The following is a 15,856-nucleotide window of genomic DNA, read 5'->3' as shown; positions in this document are numbered from 1 at the left end:
AAGTTTCATGGTGAGGTTTCAGAAATCAGGCCTGTAGGTGGCACATATCTCTTCTGCCCATAGACGTTTGACTAGAAGCCAGTTACATGCCTCCACCTAACTACAAGGGAAGGTTTAAGTGCAGTCTCCGTGTGTGCTAAGAAGGAAAATAAAGGGTTTTCTGAGCATTCAGCATTGTTTCAACCACAGAGACATGGAGCATAAACATCTACTGTTCTCATTACTGTATTCAGGGACCCAACACGTGTTGTTCTCATTCGACACGTTTTGATGAATTAGGGGTAAATATCCTATTAGCTATATAAATAAATAAATATAGGCCAGGCATGGTGGCTCACACCTGTAATCCCAGCACTTTGGGAGGGTGAGGCAGGTGGATCACTGGAGGTCAGTGGTTTGAGATCATCCTGGCCAACATGGTGAAACCCCATCTGTACTTAAAACACAAAAATTAGCCAGGTGTGGTGGCAGGTGCCTGTAATCTCAGCTACTCGGGAGGCTGAGGCAGGAGAATTGCTTGAACCCAGGAGGCAGAGATTGCAATGAGCCAAGATTGTGCCACTGTACTCCAGCCTGGGCAACAAAGTAAGACTCTGTCTTTTAAAAAAACAAGATAAAGAAATGTTATATTAAGCCTATATGGGCTGGGCATGGTGGCTCATGCCTGTAATCCCAGCACTTTCAGAGGCCGAGGTGGGCTGATCACCTGAGGTTGGGAGTTTGAGAGCAGCCTGACCAACATGGAGAAACCCCATCTCTACTAAAAATACAAGATTAGTCGGGTGTGGTGGTGCATGCCTGTAATCCCACTTACTTGGGAGGCTGAGGCAGGAGAATTGCTTGAACCTGGGAGGCAGAGGTTGTGGTGAGCTGGGATCGTGCAATTACACTCTAGCCTGGTAGCCTGGGCAACAAAAGTGAAACTCTGTCTCAAAAAAAAAAAAAAAAGCTATCTGTCCAGAAATATATTCAATATCTTGACGTAGAATAACTTGAAAACAAATAAAGTACATTTGACCCCATTATTTCAGTGCTGCAAAACCTAGTCATAAAATGCAAGGTCCCTTAGAAATTGTTTCTATCAGAAAATAATAAGCAGCAGCAATATTGATAGAGGGGATGTCAGATGATATTTGTTACAAAATATTCCATCAGAAAATACCGACATCCACTAATGTGAACAAATATCATTAGGAAATGTAAACAAGTTGAACCAAGAAAGATAAATATATATAACATAGGCCAGGCGCAGTGGCTCACACCTGTAATCCCAGGCACTTTGGGGCGCTGAGGCAGGTGGATCACCTAAGGTTTGGAGTTTGAGACCAGCCTGACCAATATGGAGAAACTCCGTCGCTACTAAAAATACAAAATTAGCCAGGCATGGTGGCACATACCTGTAATCCCAGCTACTTGGGAGGCCGAGGCAGGAGAACTGCTTGAACCCAGGAGGTGGAGGTTGTGGTGAGCCAAGATTGCACCATTGTACTCCAGCCTGGGCAACGAGAGCAAAACTCCATCTAAAAAAAAAGTTGCTCTAAGCCAAATTGCTACCATAGTATTGTTGATTTCAACACCATCTTTTTATTGAGGCAAATAAACTAAGTTAGAAATTTGTATTTAGAGTTAATTTATGTATATAGAGGCCAAACTTTCTTCTTTAATTTATATTTGAAACTACTTGTTTAAATTAATTTTGATACTATATGGCACAGTAGATAATAGTGCAGCTACTCAGAATAAATAGGTGCAATGCATTGATATAGGAATAATAAATCCTAAGGGAGTAAAAGCTCCTTTTAATAAAGATCTGAATGGCTGCATACATTAGGGGGCTAGTTCCTTCTTTTTGGGAGTATGTATGTGTACTGGGGTAGCAGTTAGGGAGACTGAAATAGTTGAACTACCCTCTACAAAGGCTGAGAAAGATTGAATTACCCTCACACTTCAGAGGGCTGGAGATGGTACCTGGATAAAGGACCTTTTGAAGAAAGGTGAAAGTGACGGTTGGGGAACTCGGCTTGAGCTGAAGTACTTACTTAGAATGCTGCCTTTTTGCTTCCTATCTGTCTGATTTTGGGACACAGCCTCTTTGTTATTAGAGTAGTGAATTTTCAAATGTAGAGAAGCAAGTCAATTTAAAATATATTTTTTGGCAGGCACTGTGGCTCACAGCTGTAGTTCCAGCACTTTGCGAGGCCAAGGTGGGAGGAATCCTTGAGTCCAGGAGTTGGAGACCAATTTGGTCAAAATAGGAAAACCTCATCTCCACTAAAAATACATATATTAATAAATAAAACTACTACTAATAATTAGCTGAGTGTGGTGGCGTGGGCCTGTAGTTCCAGCAAGTGGTGGGGTTGAGGCAGTGGGATCCCTTGATCCCAGGAGGTCGAGGCTGCAGTTGAGTCATGATCAGGCCACTGTACTCCAGCGTGGGTCAGAGTGTGACTCCGTACCTAAAAAACAAACAAAAAAGCGTTTCTTCAAGTTAGTATTTAGCTGATGGTAAAAACGAAAACACGACTTGATAATTTAAAAGGACTCCAGGCTGGGCGCAGTGACTCCAGCCTGTATCCCAGCGCTTTGGGAGGCTAAGGCAGTAGGATTGCTTGAGCCCTGGAGTTAGAGACCAGCCTGGACAACATAGGGAGACTTCCTCTCTACAAAAACTGCAAAAATTAGGCAATGGTAGTGGTGAACGCCTGTAGTCCCAGCTACTCAGGAGGCTGAGGCAGGAGAATCGCTTGAGCCCAGGAAGTCGAGGCTGCAGTGAGCTGTGATCACACCACTGCACTCCAGCCTTGGTGACAGAGCAAGACCCTGTCTCAAAACAAACACACAAAGTAAAAGGACTGTAAAGTGCACTCCTAATTAAGTCCTGAATGATGGAGGGTCTGCTGTTCCTCTGGAAACCTGTGGATTGTTAGTTCTACCCCTCTTCTTTGTTTCTTTCTTTTTTTTTTTTAAATGAATGAGAGGTGCTTATGTTGCCCAGGCTGGCCTCGAACGCGTAGCCTTGCCTTCTCAAGCGCCAAAACGACTAGCCTGAGCCACCGCAACTCCCTTATCTTCCTCTTTTACTTCCACACTCCTTATTCCATTTTCTGTGCCGAACTCTTGGCAAGATGTTTGGTTCAGTGGAGTAAGGACACACTTCGGTGCGGAGACGCCAGCTCTGCAGTCCTATGTGACCCCACTCTAGGTTCAGCACCTTGATTTCCTTATCTGGTGCTACTTATTCGGTAGTTTTAGGACATAAGATTATTATCAACGGTTCAGCACAACGGCTTGAGACACATAAGCGACCCTCAGAATGTGGGTCTGCGAGAATGCAAGCACCCTGGACAGGGTTCAGAGTAGCTGGGCTTCTCGAATGCACTGCGTGGCCCGCAGGTGAGCGCGGCCCCGCCTCAGCACCCCAGGTGTGCGGCCGCAGGTGCGCGTCCCCGAGGCTTCCCTCGGCCGACGGGCGGGGCGGTGGTGCGGCGGGGCGGGGCCGGCCCGAGCGAACCGGCTCCGGCTCCCGGGCCTCGCCCAGGGCGATCAGCTGGGCACAGCAAGTACTTGGCGGCTTCCCCGGCCGGAGGAGGCGGCGGCGGCGGCGGCGCCGCAAACGGGCTGAACCATCTGCGCTCTCCTTCTCCCGCCCTTGGGGGCCTGCCGGCGATTGGCTCCAGAGAGGAAGGGGTGGAGGCAGTCCCGGGCCGGCCGCTGCGGTGGCGGCTTTGGGTGAGTGTGGGAGCAGCCGAGACCGAGGCGCCGCCCCGGCTGCAGCAGGAAGAGTTGCCACCGACTTGTCGCGACGCCCGCAGGGAGCGTCCCAAATCCGAGAGGGAGAGAAGGCTGAGGAGACGCCGCAGTAGAAGTCGCCCTCTGAGTCGCGCCCAACCCCGGCATGCAGGCGACGCCCCCCTGGGTCGGCTCGCGGCTGGACGGGGGCGGTAGGGGTCGCGGAGCGGCGGCGGAGCCCGGCACGATGAGCGGCGATGGCGGCTCCAACTTCAGGCGGGTGGCTATCCGGAGGAAGTCCAACCCCTCCTACCTGACGCCCGGAGTCCCCCGGCCCTGGAGCAGGTCCGTGTCGCACCCGGGACGTGCAGGGGCGGCTGCCTTCAAGGGCCAGGTGCCCGCAGGCGCCACAGGTAAGCGCCTCGGGGCTCGGGGGAAGGGTGGCCCGGCGCGAGAGTGCGGGTGAGGGAGCGCCCAGCGCCCTGCAGGTGCGCCCTCTCCGCCCGCTGCGGAACTGGTTCGGGAGACTTGTCGTGGAAGGCTGCGCTCGGCCACTCACTCCCTTATCTATGCTGTCTCTTCGCCCAGAGGACGTTGGCTGGGAACCCGCCTAGCCCTAGAGATCACTTCTCAGAGAATTCCGAAAGTAAAGGTATAATCCTTTTTTTCCTCTCTCTTTTTTTTAGGAATAGGTAAGACCAGTTTTCTAGCTACTGAAACTTAAGCTGCTTCACTAAATTCCTGCTTTGGGGAGCCGGGGCGAAGGCCTAGTACGCTGAAGGGGAGGCTGGTGTCCGCCCAGGTCTGATAGCCTAGGTGTGGTGAGCAGCCTCCTTAGTGCCCAGGTTTCCTTAAAGGGACGCTTGACTCCCAAGCTGAGTGTGAAAAGCGGCGAGTCCCTCCTAAGAAACCTGTTCCTAACATCAGAAAACGAAATCATTATTGCTGTTTTTGTGTTAATAAGTTCAGTTATCAGTGATGCGGTATGTTGATTTCTGAATTCTCATCGAATCTTGAAGAAGTTCTCAAGGTTATCTATTCAAGGCCACATAATCTCCCCTGTGTTGTAAATGTGTTCTTCCCAGGCGAGTTTGAAACTAGGGATTTCTTTTTTCTTTGATTTGCAAAACTTCTTTAAAATCCCCTCCTCTCCTTTATGCGGTAGCCAGAGATGTCTGTTATGTAGGCCAGCTTAGGAGGCAAACCCTCATTTGAGCAGCAGAAATACAAACAATTCTAATTACTTTCACGCATTTCACTATAATTAAGCAAATACTGTTAGGACCATTTAAATATGATAAACGTTAGAGCTTTCAAATGTTCTCTTTTAGTCCTGGTCCAAAAGTTGGCAGTAGGCATACAGCAGAAAAACATGAATTAAAAATATATAACTACACTAAATAAGAGCAGACGTTGTGAGGTGAGAAAATATGTAAACAAGTAACTGAATTACAGTGCTTTCGATCTTCATTTCCTCATCTTCAAAATGAGGACACTAGTGAAACAGTTTCTGAATTATCTTCCAGTCTTAAGTGTGATTCACCCAAATTAATGGGAGAGCGTTTTCTTCCTTATCAAATGAAAATGATTTGCTTTGCATTGAAGGTATTTATTTAATGATTTTTCAAGTTATTTAATATACAGACTTTGTTAATCATCAGCTGTTTTCAACAGGAGGATAGTGGGCACCAAATTCTTTTTTTTTTTTGAGACAGAGTTTCGCTCTTTACCCCGACTGGAGTGCAAGCGGCCCACTGCTACCTCTGCCTTCTGGGTTTAAGCAGTTCTCCTGCCTCAGCCTCCCGAGTAGCTGGGACTACAGGCGTGCACCACCATGCCCAGCTAATTTTTGTATTTTTAGTAGAGACGGGGTTTCACCTTGTTGACCAGGATGGTCTCGATCTTTTGACCTTGTGATCCTCCCGCCTCCTCGGCCTCCCAAAGTGCTGGGATTATAGTCGTGAGCCACCACGCCCGGCCCCAAATTCTTTATTTCATTTTTTTGAGATGGAGTCTCACTCTTGCCCAGGCTCGAGTGCATAGGCATGATCTGGGCATACTGCAACCTCTACCTCCCCGGTCCAAGCGATTCTCCTGCCTCAGCTTTTCCCGAGTAGCTGGGATTACAGGCATGCGCCACCACACCCAACTAATTTTTGTGTTTTTAGTAGAGATGGAGTTTCACCATGTTGCCCAGGCTGGCCTCGAACTCCTGACTTCAAGTGATCTGCCTGCCTTGGCCTCCCAAAGTGCTGGGATTACAGATGTGAGCCACTGCACCCGGCCTCAAATTCCTTATATTATCATTTTACTTAAAATCACCTGCCTTCGTTTCAAACTCAGTGAGTAGGTGAAAGAGGAAGTGCCCTCTTAGCAGTATGGAATTGCGGCAGTCTACAAATCATTTTTACACGGTGGCTGTGCTTATAGAAGATTTTTTTCTTTTCCATTCTCTCTCTTTTTTTTTTTTTGGAGACGTAGTTTCGCTCTTGTCCTGCAGGCTTGATCCTTAGCTCACTGCAACCTCCCCCTCCTGGGTTCAAGTGATTCTCCTGCCTCAGCCTCCTGAGTAGCTGGGGTTATAGGTGCCTGCCACCATGCCGGGCTAATTTTTGTGCTTTTACTAGAGATGGGATTTCACCATGTTGGCGTTTGCTTGGCAGTTGCTTGGCATGGTGGCTTATGCCTGTAATCTCAGCACTTTGGAAGGCTGAGGGGGAGGATCGCTTGAGCCCAGGAGTTTGAAACCAGCCTGGCAAAATTTTGAAACCCTGTCTGTACAAAAAATGACCTGGATATGGTGACACACACTGGCTGAAGTGGGAGGAACGCTTGAGCTCAGGAGGTGGAGGCTGTGGTGACCCATGATGGTTTCATTGTATTTTAGCCTGGGCAACAGAGTGAGACCCTGTCTCAAAAAGAAAAAGAGAAGAAAGATAAAAAGAGCAAGAAAGAGGAGGGGAGTCAGAGAGAGATGGGGTCTCGCTGTGTTGTCCAGGCTAAGGCTAGAGTGCTGTTCATAGGTACAGCCTCGAACTCATGGGCTCAAAGCTATCCTTCTGCCTCAGTCTCCTAAGTAGATGGGGGGACTACAGGCACACACCTTTTTTTTTTTTTCTTTTATTCAAAGCAGTTTTGAAAAATGGAGAACCTAGCAATACCTTTTCTAGGTGTGTTACATTGTCTCGATATTGTAAGCTGGCTGAAACTCAAAGTTCTTGTTGCTATTTTCAGGGTCAAAAGTAATTACCTTAATAGGTACAGCCATTTCCCTTCCCATAATAAAGTCTATAATATTTGTAGAAGGATGATCTAGTGTTTTGAGAAGTAGTCTCAAACTACTGGATGACCACACCGTGTTCAATTTTGGAAGGGTAAAAAATAATTTAGAAAGTGCTTCCTTTTTTATTTTTTTCCTCCCACCCCCATTTTTAATTTTATTTATTTATTTACATATTTATTTATTTTCAGTTCCTTTTTTTTACTCAAATCTGCCTCCCTCTTAGTTCAATAGTCTTATTGAACTATTTATCATTAGATAACTAGTTTCTTCCGCCTTCATCAAAAGGTAAACGAAATTTAAGTTACTGAAAAGTGCCAGTTCATTCTACAGCACCTAGAAAAATATTCACATATGAAAACCACAAGATTTAAACACATTGCAAAGTAGATATTACTCAATTAAAATGTTATTTTCCCTCTTAAGAAGGTACAAAAACGGAAAACTCAAGAACTTGGCAGATAATTCCATTTAGCATTGCTGTGTCATGTTCTATGGTTATAAACCCTGCTGTTTTTAGAGTTCTATACTTTTTGGCCAGAAATAATGAAAATAAAGTGTACCAACTGCACCCTTTGTATATTCCTGAATGTGAAGCTCCCCATTTAGGTGAAGCAGAGAGGTGAAGTAATTAAGACACAGACTTTGGGGTTATATAGCACTCATGTTCCAGTCCCTCTTCCATAGCTAGCTGTGTGAATTGGACTGTCTCTTAATTTATAAGTTTCCTCATCTGGACAATAGAGCTAACAGTCCTTATAATCGATGTAGTGATGGATGCCTGTAGTCTCAGCTACTTGGGAGGCTGAGGCAGAAGAATCGTTACAAGCCAGGAGGCGAGGATGTAGTATGCTAGGATTGCACCTATGAATAGCTGCTGTACTCTAGCCTGAGCAATGGAGCAAGACTCCATCTCTTAAACACCGCCCACCCCCCCCAAAAAAAACAGTACTTCGTAAGATTGCTGGCAGGATTAAGTAAAATTGTATAGGTAAATGTCTGGCACAAAGCAAGCAGTATCATAACAAGGATACTTTTACTCATCTGTGTCTCCTGAAGTCTAGCACTAGTACTGGCATATAGGAGATATTCTATAGATAGTTAAATAAATTAATGTATTAATGCTGTCCCCCTGTGATGTTCACAATAGCTACTATTTATTTAATGCATTTTCTTTTCTTTTCTTTTTTTTTTTTTTTTGAGACAGAGTTTTGTTCTTGTCGCCTAGGCTGGAGTGCAATGACACAATCTTGGCTCACTGCAACCTCCGCCTCCCAGGTTCAGGTGATTCTCCTGCCTAAGCCTCTTGAGTAGCTGGGATTACAGGCACTTGCCACCATGCCCAGCTAATTTTTGTACCTTTTTTTTTTTTGAGACAGAGTTTCGTTCTTGTTGCCCAGGCTGCAGTGCAATGGCACGATATTGGTTAACCGCAATCTCCACCTCCCAGGCTCAAGCAATTCTCCTGCCTCAGCCTCCCCAGTAGCTGGGATTACAGGTGCGTGCCACCATGCCCGGCTAATTTTTTTGTATTTTTAGTAGAGACTTGAACTCCCGACCTCAGGTGATCTGCCTGCCTCGGCCTCCCAAAGTGCTGGGATTACAGCTGTGAGCCACTGGGCCTGGCCTTTTTGCTTTTCTTCTTTTTTTTTTGAGACAAAGTCTTGCTCTGTTGCCCAGGCTGCAGTGCAGTGGCATGATATTTTTGTACTTTTAATAGAGACGGGGTTTCACTATGTTGGCCAGGCTGGTCTCAAACTTCTGACATCAGGTGATCCACCCACCTCCGCCTCCCAAAGCGCTGGGATTACAGGCTTGAGCCGCTGCGCCTGGCTATTGAATTTATTTTTTATATTGAGAACTGTATTGTGGTACACACAAATATGCGTGTGTGTGAATTTTGTTTACAGTAATCCTACTAAGTAGCTAACATTATGCTCATTTTACAACTGAAAAGTTGAGACACATGGAGTTTTACTAACTTGCTTGGCATTATTAACTGGTAATTTGTTAGCCGGGATTCAAACATGAGTGTGTCGGCATCAGAGGCAGTGCTCTTACCACATATTCATAAAGTAGCCTCTTTGGAAAATGAAGTGGCTTCTTTAGTCCTATCCTAAGCAAGTGGCTAAGAAGTGCTAAGAGAGTGAAGTGGGTAAAAGACACCAGGTTGTGTTTAGGCGTGGAGTGGGGGAAATATTTTGACTATTGTGGCTCATAAATTAAAGTTTAAAGATCCAGAAGTCGTTTGGTTACCCTCTCTCAAAATGGCCTTTTCCATTATAAAAAATTCATATATTCAAAGAATATAAATACATACACACACAAAGTAAGTATAAAAATTCTTTGTTAAATCTACTGTATCAGTTTAGTCCATTTGTAAGTACTGAAGCCCTTTGGGGTAGAGGAGAGTCTTTTTTTTTTTTTTTTTTCTTTTAAGACAGTCTCACTCTGTCACCCGGGCTGGAGTGCAGTGGCACAGTCTCGGCATCTCAACTCACTGCAACTTCTGCCTCCCGGGTTCAAGTGATTCTACTGTCTCAGCCTCCTGAGTAACTGGGATTATAGGTGTGCAACACCATGCCAAGCTAATGTTTGTATTTTTAGTAGAGATGGGGTTTCACCAGTTGATCGGGCTGGTCTCAAACTTCTGACCAAGTGATCTGCCCACCTCAGCCTCCCAAAGTGCTGGGATTACAGGCGTGAGCCACCACACCCAGCTAAATTAATTTATCTTTGAGACAGGATCTTGCTCTGTCACCCAGGCTGGAGTACAGTGGCATGATTATAGCTCATGCAGCCTCAAACTCCAGGGCTCAAGTGATCCTCCTGCTTCAGCCTCCCGAAGTGCTGGGATTATAGGTGTGAGCCACCATGCCTGGCCAGAGTCTGTCTATTGAATGTTCCTGCCGACTCATTCAAGGTGGCTTATTGCCTTATTATTCCTTAGTTTTTATGGGAATTCTTAAGGGTATGTGTTGAAGATGCCTTTCTGTAGCAAATACTTGTTTTTACTTTCAACCCAGCTTTAATTTATTAGCCAGCATTTCCCTAACTTTAGGGTAGTGTAGGCTTGCTTAGGGGATGCTTATTTTCCCACCTAGGCTTGGTGTAGGTCTACAGATTTTCGCAGTTTGCTTTGATGGAAGGCAGGGGTTTTTTTGTTTGTTTTTGAGACAGAATCTTGCTTTGTCATCAGGCTAGAGTGCAGTGGCACGACCTCAGCTCACTGTAGCCTTCATGTCCCGGGTTTAAGTGATTCTCCTGCCTCAGCCTCCCTAGAAACTGGGACTACCAGCATGTGCCACCACACCCAGTAGATTTTTGTATTTCCAGTAGAGACGGGGTTTTACCACATTGGCCAGGATGGTTTCGATCTCTTGACTTTGTGATGTACTGGCCTCGGGCTCCCAAAGTGCTAGGATTACAGGTGTTAGCTACTGCGCCCGCCGGCAGTTTTTTTTTTAATAGAAGGTGACCTGAGAAAATCTGCCTTCCAGTGCTTTGCCTTCCACCCTGGCCCCCACCCCCCACCACCACCCGGCTTTTCTTTTTTGAGACTGAGTTTTGTTCTGTCACCCAGGCTAGAGTGCAGTGGCATGATATCGACTCACTGCAACCTCCGCCTACCAGGTTCAGTCGATTCTCCTGCCTCAGCCTCCAGAGTAGCTAGGATTACAGGTGCCTGCCACCACACCTAGCTAATTTTTGCATTTTCATAGAGACAGGTTTCACCATGGTGGCCAGGCTGGTCTCAAACATCTGACCTCAAGTGATCCACCCACCCTGGCCTCCCAAAATGCTGGGATGACAGGCATGAGCCACCATGCCCGGCCCAGTCCTCCCCTTTATGGAACCTTAGTCCCAGATCTCAGGTTCAGCTTTTTCCTATTGTGAAAACCCAAGGCCAAAACTTTGGGTCCCCTGCGAGGCTCTTAGTCCCCTAGGCTTTCAGGTTCCTGGCAATGGCTTTGCCCCTTGGGCAGCATGGTCTTACAAGTTAGTTACTTGTAGTTAGATTTAGGGTTCTTTTTTTTTTTTTTTTTTGCCCTTGGGCACCTCCTTTATTTTGTTATGAGCTCAGCAATGCATTTGTTGTATCTGAGTATCTGTTGTAGTTTATTGAGCATCTGGATGCTTTGTGGTGAGGGACTTTTCACATTATTTACTTGGTAAACTTTCTATGTGAATACAGTTCCTTTTCTGGTACTCACCATGCTGGAATGCTCACATTTTCAGCATATACTCCAGTATCCTGAGAACTTCAGGATTAATTAGAGGACTAATTTTGTCTTTGTTTGAGGAAGATGGATAGAAATTTTGGTAAGAGCAATACGAAAAAGTACTATTTATTGAATTCTGGCACTGAACCATGACTATGTGTATGTTACATTCAGTTCCTATAACAACCCTACAAAAATAGGTGGTATTATTACAATTTTAGAGACAGAAAAAACAAAATCCTATTGCAGTACCCTGTACCTCGGACATTTCAGAGGCAGGATGCAGGCTTGTGTCACTGGCCTCAGTACTTTCATGCTTGTTAACACCTGTTCTTAAGGTTTTCCAGGACTTTGAATGGCCAAATGTAAAGCAATAACGATAAGTCATTTGTATTCATATGTTAGAGTTAATATTATTTGCAACATTAGCAAGTCTATATTATGTTTTTAAATAAACCTATCTTTAGTATTAGGATCATACAATGTTTTAAACAAGAAAAGATTTACAATAAAATGATGGATGGTGTATATGAATATCATTAATGCATCTTTTCTTTCTGTTTTTTGAGAGAGAATTTTGCTCTATCACCTAGGCTGGAGTGCAATGGTGTGATCTTGGCTTACTGTATCCTCCATCTCCCGAGTTTAATCAATTCCCCACCTCAGCCTCCTGAGTAGCTAGGAATACAGGTGTGTGCCAGCACATCTGGCTAAGTTTTGTATTTTTAGTAAAGATGGGATTTAGTAGAGCGAAAAGACTGGCATACTTTTTGCTCATTTCGATTTGACTTCTAATTGCACTTTTTGTATCTGTACAGGTCTTTCCTACTTTGTCCTTTTGTCTCAACTCCACTCTCTCCCTCTTGAAGTAGACCTGAATTTGTGCCCATATACAATTTTTGTCAGACTAGGGTATCTGAAGTGAGCTCAACTGATCTGTCACTTCAGACTTGGTTTCTAGTTTCCTTTGTTGCAGCTCCTCCTTTTCCTAATCTGGCAGATAAGCCCAGTCCTCAGAGACATTTCTCCTCTGTTACCGTCCATGATTTGCCTCTTTACTCTCATTTATAGGCTACTTTTACCTTCTTCTCCCCCAGTGAGGTCATCCTAGACTTCACTTATTTACTTTTTGAGACGGAGTCTCACTCTCACCCAGGCTGGAGTGCAACAGCATGATCTTGTCTCACGGCAACCTCCACCTCCTGGGTTCAAGTGATTCTCCTGGCTTAGCCTCCTGAATGGTTGGGATTACTGGTACCCATCACCGTGCCTAGCTAATTTTTGTATTTTTAGTATTTTTTAAACATATGGGCCAGGTGCTGTGGCTCATGCCTGTAATCCCAGCACTTTGGGAGGCCGAGGTGGGCCAGTCACCTGAGGTCAGGAGTTTGAGACCAGTCTGGCCAACTTGATGAAACCCCGTCTCTACTAAAAATACAAAAATTAGCTGGGTATAGTGGCACGCACCTGTAATTCCAGCTACTCAGGAGGCTGAGGCAGGAGAATCACATAAACCTGGGGGGAGGAGGTTGAAGTGAGCCAAGATTGCACCACTGCACTCCAGCCTGGGTGACAGAGTGAGACTCTATCTCAAAAAAAAAAGAAAATGCTAGGAGGTGAAAAGTCAGCATGTAGAACCATATAAATTATAAGATACCCCAAACTGAAGAATACCGAGGGATCATTGCTTATCATTTTAAGTGCAATGCAGTACAAAAATCAAGTCAAAAAGGCATACTAGCTGGGCGCAGTAGCTCACTCCTGTAATCCCAGCACTTTGGGAGGCCAACGTGGGCGGATCACCTGAGGTCAGGAGTTCTAGACTAGCCTGGCCAACATGGTGAAACTTTTAGTCTCTACTAAAAGGACAGAAATTCCCAGGGCTTGATGGTGGGTATCTGTAGTTAGTCCCAGCTACTTGGGAGGCTGAGGAATCACTTGAACTTAGGAGGTGGAGGTTGCAGTGAACTGAGATTGTGCCACTGAACTCTAGCGTGAGTGATAGAGCGAGACTCCATCTTAAAAGAAAAAAGAATAAGGCACATAGAGAAAAAAACATACAAATTTATTAACATGCACACATGAGAACCACAGAATGATTACCCAGTATCCCAGTGGGGCCCAAATACTTACATAACCTTATTTTAGAGGGGAGGAGGAGATAGGGAATATTGGTGATTCTGCTGAGTCATAATTGATTACCATGGAGAATGAGTGGATGAGGGAAGAGAGATTAACATGTAAATAATTTGCTTTGGAAATGGAATGATTCTAAGAGACAGACGGTATTTTGTAGAAAGATCTGATCAGGTCTGGTTACATTCTTGGTCATCTTTTCTTCAGTAGATAGTGAGATAAGCCAGGGAAGGAAAAGCCATTGTTTTTGTTGGGTCTATCTGGTGTTTATGTAGCTAGAGGAAAAGTCTCTTCCTAGTAGCTTTTGATTTCTAAGGGCTTTTAATTCAAAATACTCATTTCAGGAGGTCATGTTTTGGAGTGGAAAGTTCTTGTGTTCCTTCAGTTGGAAATTATTAAATTTTGTGATAACCTGTGTTCCAGCACTTTGTGAGGCCTAGGTGGAAGGATTGCTTGAGCCCAGAAGTTCAGGCCAGGCTGGGCAATAGGGAGACCCCTTTTCTAGGAAAAAAAAAAAAAATTGGCCAGCCATGGTGGTGCATGCCTGTGGTCCCAACTACTCAGGAGTCTGAGGTGGGAGGATTGCTTGAGGTTGTGAGGTCAAGGCTACGTTGGAGCCGTCATTGTGCCACTGCACTCAGGCCTGGGCGACAGAGTAAGACTCTGTGTCCAAAAAAGAATTACAGCCAAATTTGGTTAAAAATAATTACCAGGTGGTTGGTGAACTAGAGGAGGGATGGTGTTAGAGAAATACCTAATGTAGATGTTGCGTTGATGGGGGCAGCAAACCACTATGACACATGTATACCTATGTAACAAACATGTTCTGCCCATGTATCCCAGAACTTTATATATATATACAAATTACCAAAAACCCCTCTATAGAAAAATAAAGGTTTTAAACAAAATGATCTTCGTTTACTCTGCAGAAAGTTGTCCAACATGTAAATGTAACATTTACGTGCTGTGTAAATTATGCTGTCATATTAGTGACTTACCAGTATGTTAGCAGTATTGGTAATTTTTATCCCAGAAGGGGGAATATGATGCATAATTTTAATACCACTTTTGTGTCTAAGAGAAACCTTCAGAGGTAGGTACACTTGGGACTGTGCTGCATCCATCTTTGGGGAACTAAACATCTCATTTGTGCCCTCAAGGTCATCCAGGAGCTTGTGCGTGCTGGCTTATGCATCTGGTTGGAGCAACAACTTGCTGACACAATCTGGAAGTCTCCCTAAAATCTATAAAACCAAGTTATAACCCAACCAACTTGGGCATGCTTTCTCAGGACCTCTGGAGACTGTGTTTGGCTCAGAATAAACCTTAAAAATTTTACAGAATTTGGCTTTTTCTGTCAATAAGATTGAAGGCAATTGTGTTCTTCTTTGGGGGTCCATTTCTAGGTAGATAAAGGAACTACAGAGAACAGCCTCATGCTGTATTTTGGGAGAGAAAGATAACTGAGAGATAGGGGAGGGAAGGTCAGAGAGACCTTGAAGCTACTTTTTTTTTTTTTTTTTTGAGATGGAGTTTTGCTCTTGTCACCAGGCTGGAGTGCAATGGCATGATCTTGGCTCACTGCAACCTCCGCCTCCCAGTTTCAATCTGTTCTCCTCCCTCAGCCTCCCAAGTAGCTGGGATTCCAGGCACCCAACACCACACCCAGCTAATTTTTATAATTTTAGTAGAGACGGTGTTTTACCATGTTGGCCAGGCTGGTCTTGAACTCCAGACCTCAGGTGATCACCTGCCTCTGCCTCCCAGTGCTGCTGGGATTACAGGCATGAGCCACCACACCCGGCCTACTTTTTTTTTTTGAGACAGAGTCTTACTCTGTCACCAGGCAGTGACGCGATCTTAGCTCACTGCAATCTCTGCCCCCCTGGTTCAAGCAATTCTTCTTCCTCAGCCTCCTGAGTAGCTGGGACTACAGGCATGCACCACCACGCGCAGCTAATTTTTGTATTTTTTAGTAGAGACGGGGTTTCACCATGTTGGCCAGAATCGTCTTGATCTCTTGACCTCATGATCCGCTTGCCTCGGTCCCCCAAAGTGCTGGGATTACAGGTGTGAGTTGCTATGCCTGGCCTTTTTTTTTTTTTAAACCAGTCAAATTTAGTGGGGTGGAAGCGGGTGTTGTATACCAACTTTAGTGACACTAATGTTAGTAAGTTCTGATATCCCACTACCACTGGACTAGCCCCGGCCTACTTCTTTTTAAAAAATTTATTTATTGGCCGGGGACTTTGGCTTATGCCTATAATCCCAGCACTCTGGGAGGCCAAGGCGGGCATATCATGAGGTCAAGAGATCTAGACCATCCTGGCCAACATAATGAAATCTCGTCTCTACTAAAATCAAGCTGGGCATGGTGGCGCTTGCCTGTAGTCCCAGCTACTTAGGAGGCTGAGGCAGAAGAATTTCTTGAACCCAGGAGGCAGAGGTTGCAGTGAGCCGAGGTCAGGCCACTGCACTCCAGCTT

At 45.2% G+C, this 15,856-nt stretch overlaps 1 protein-coding gene across 3 annotated transcripts in view; it reads left to right on the top strand.

The window, feature by feature from the left end:
- The first annotated feature begins 3,734 nt into the window (after positions 1-3,734).
- Positions 3,735-15,856, top strand: part of FGD4 (FYVE, RhoGEF and PH domain containing 4) — a 242,795-nt gene continuing 230,673 nt past the window's right edge. For 2 of the 3 annotated variants that reach the window (XM_078338932.1, XM_035255842.3), the window contains exon 1: positions 3,735-4,145. Coding sequence is in view for 1 of the 3 variants with exons in the window: in XM_035255842.3 (XP_035111733.2) it covers positions 3,899-4,145 (247 nt within the window). In the remaining 2 variants the exon portion in view is untranslated. Of the gene's footprint in view, positions 4,385-15,856 lie in introns of all 3 variants that reach the window. The other variant, XM_035255847.3, reaches the window with a different exon arrangement.

Source organism: Callithrix jacchus, chromosome 9, assembly GCF_049354715.1.
Source record: "Callithrix jacchus isolate 240 chromosome 9, calJac240_pri, whole genome shotgun sequence".
Classification (NCBI taxonomy): Eukaryota; Metazoa; Chordata; class Mammalia; order Primates; family Cebidae; genus Callithrix; species Callithrix jacchus.
This window is presented reverse-complemented; position numbering and strand designations above follow the sequence as displayed.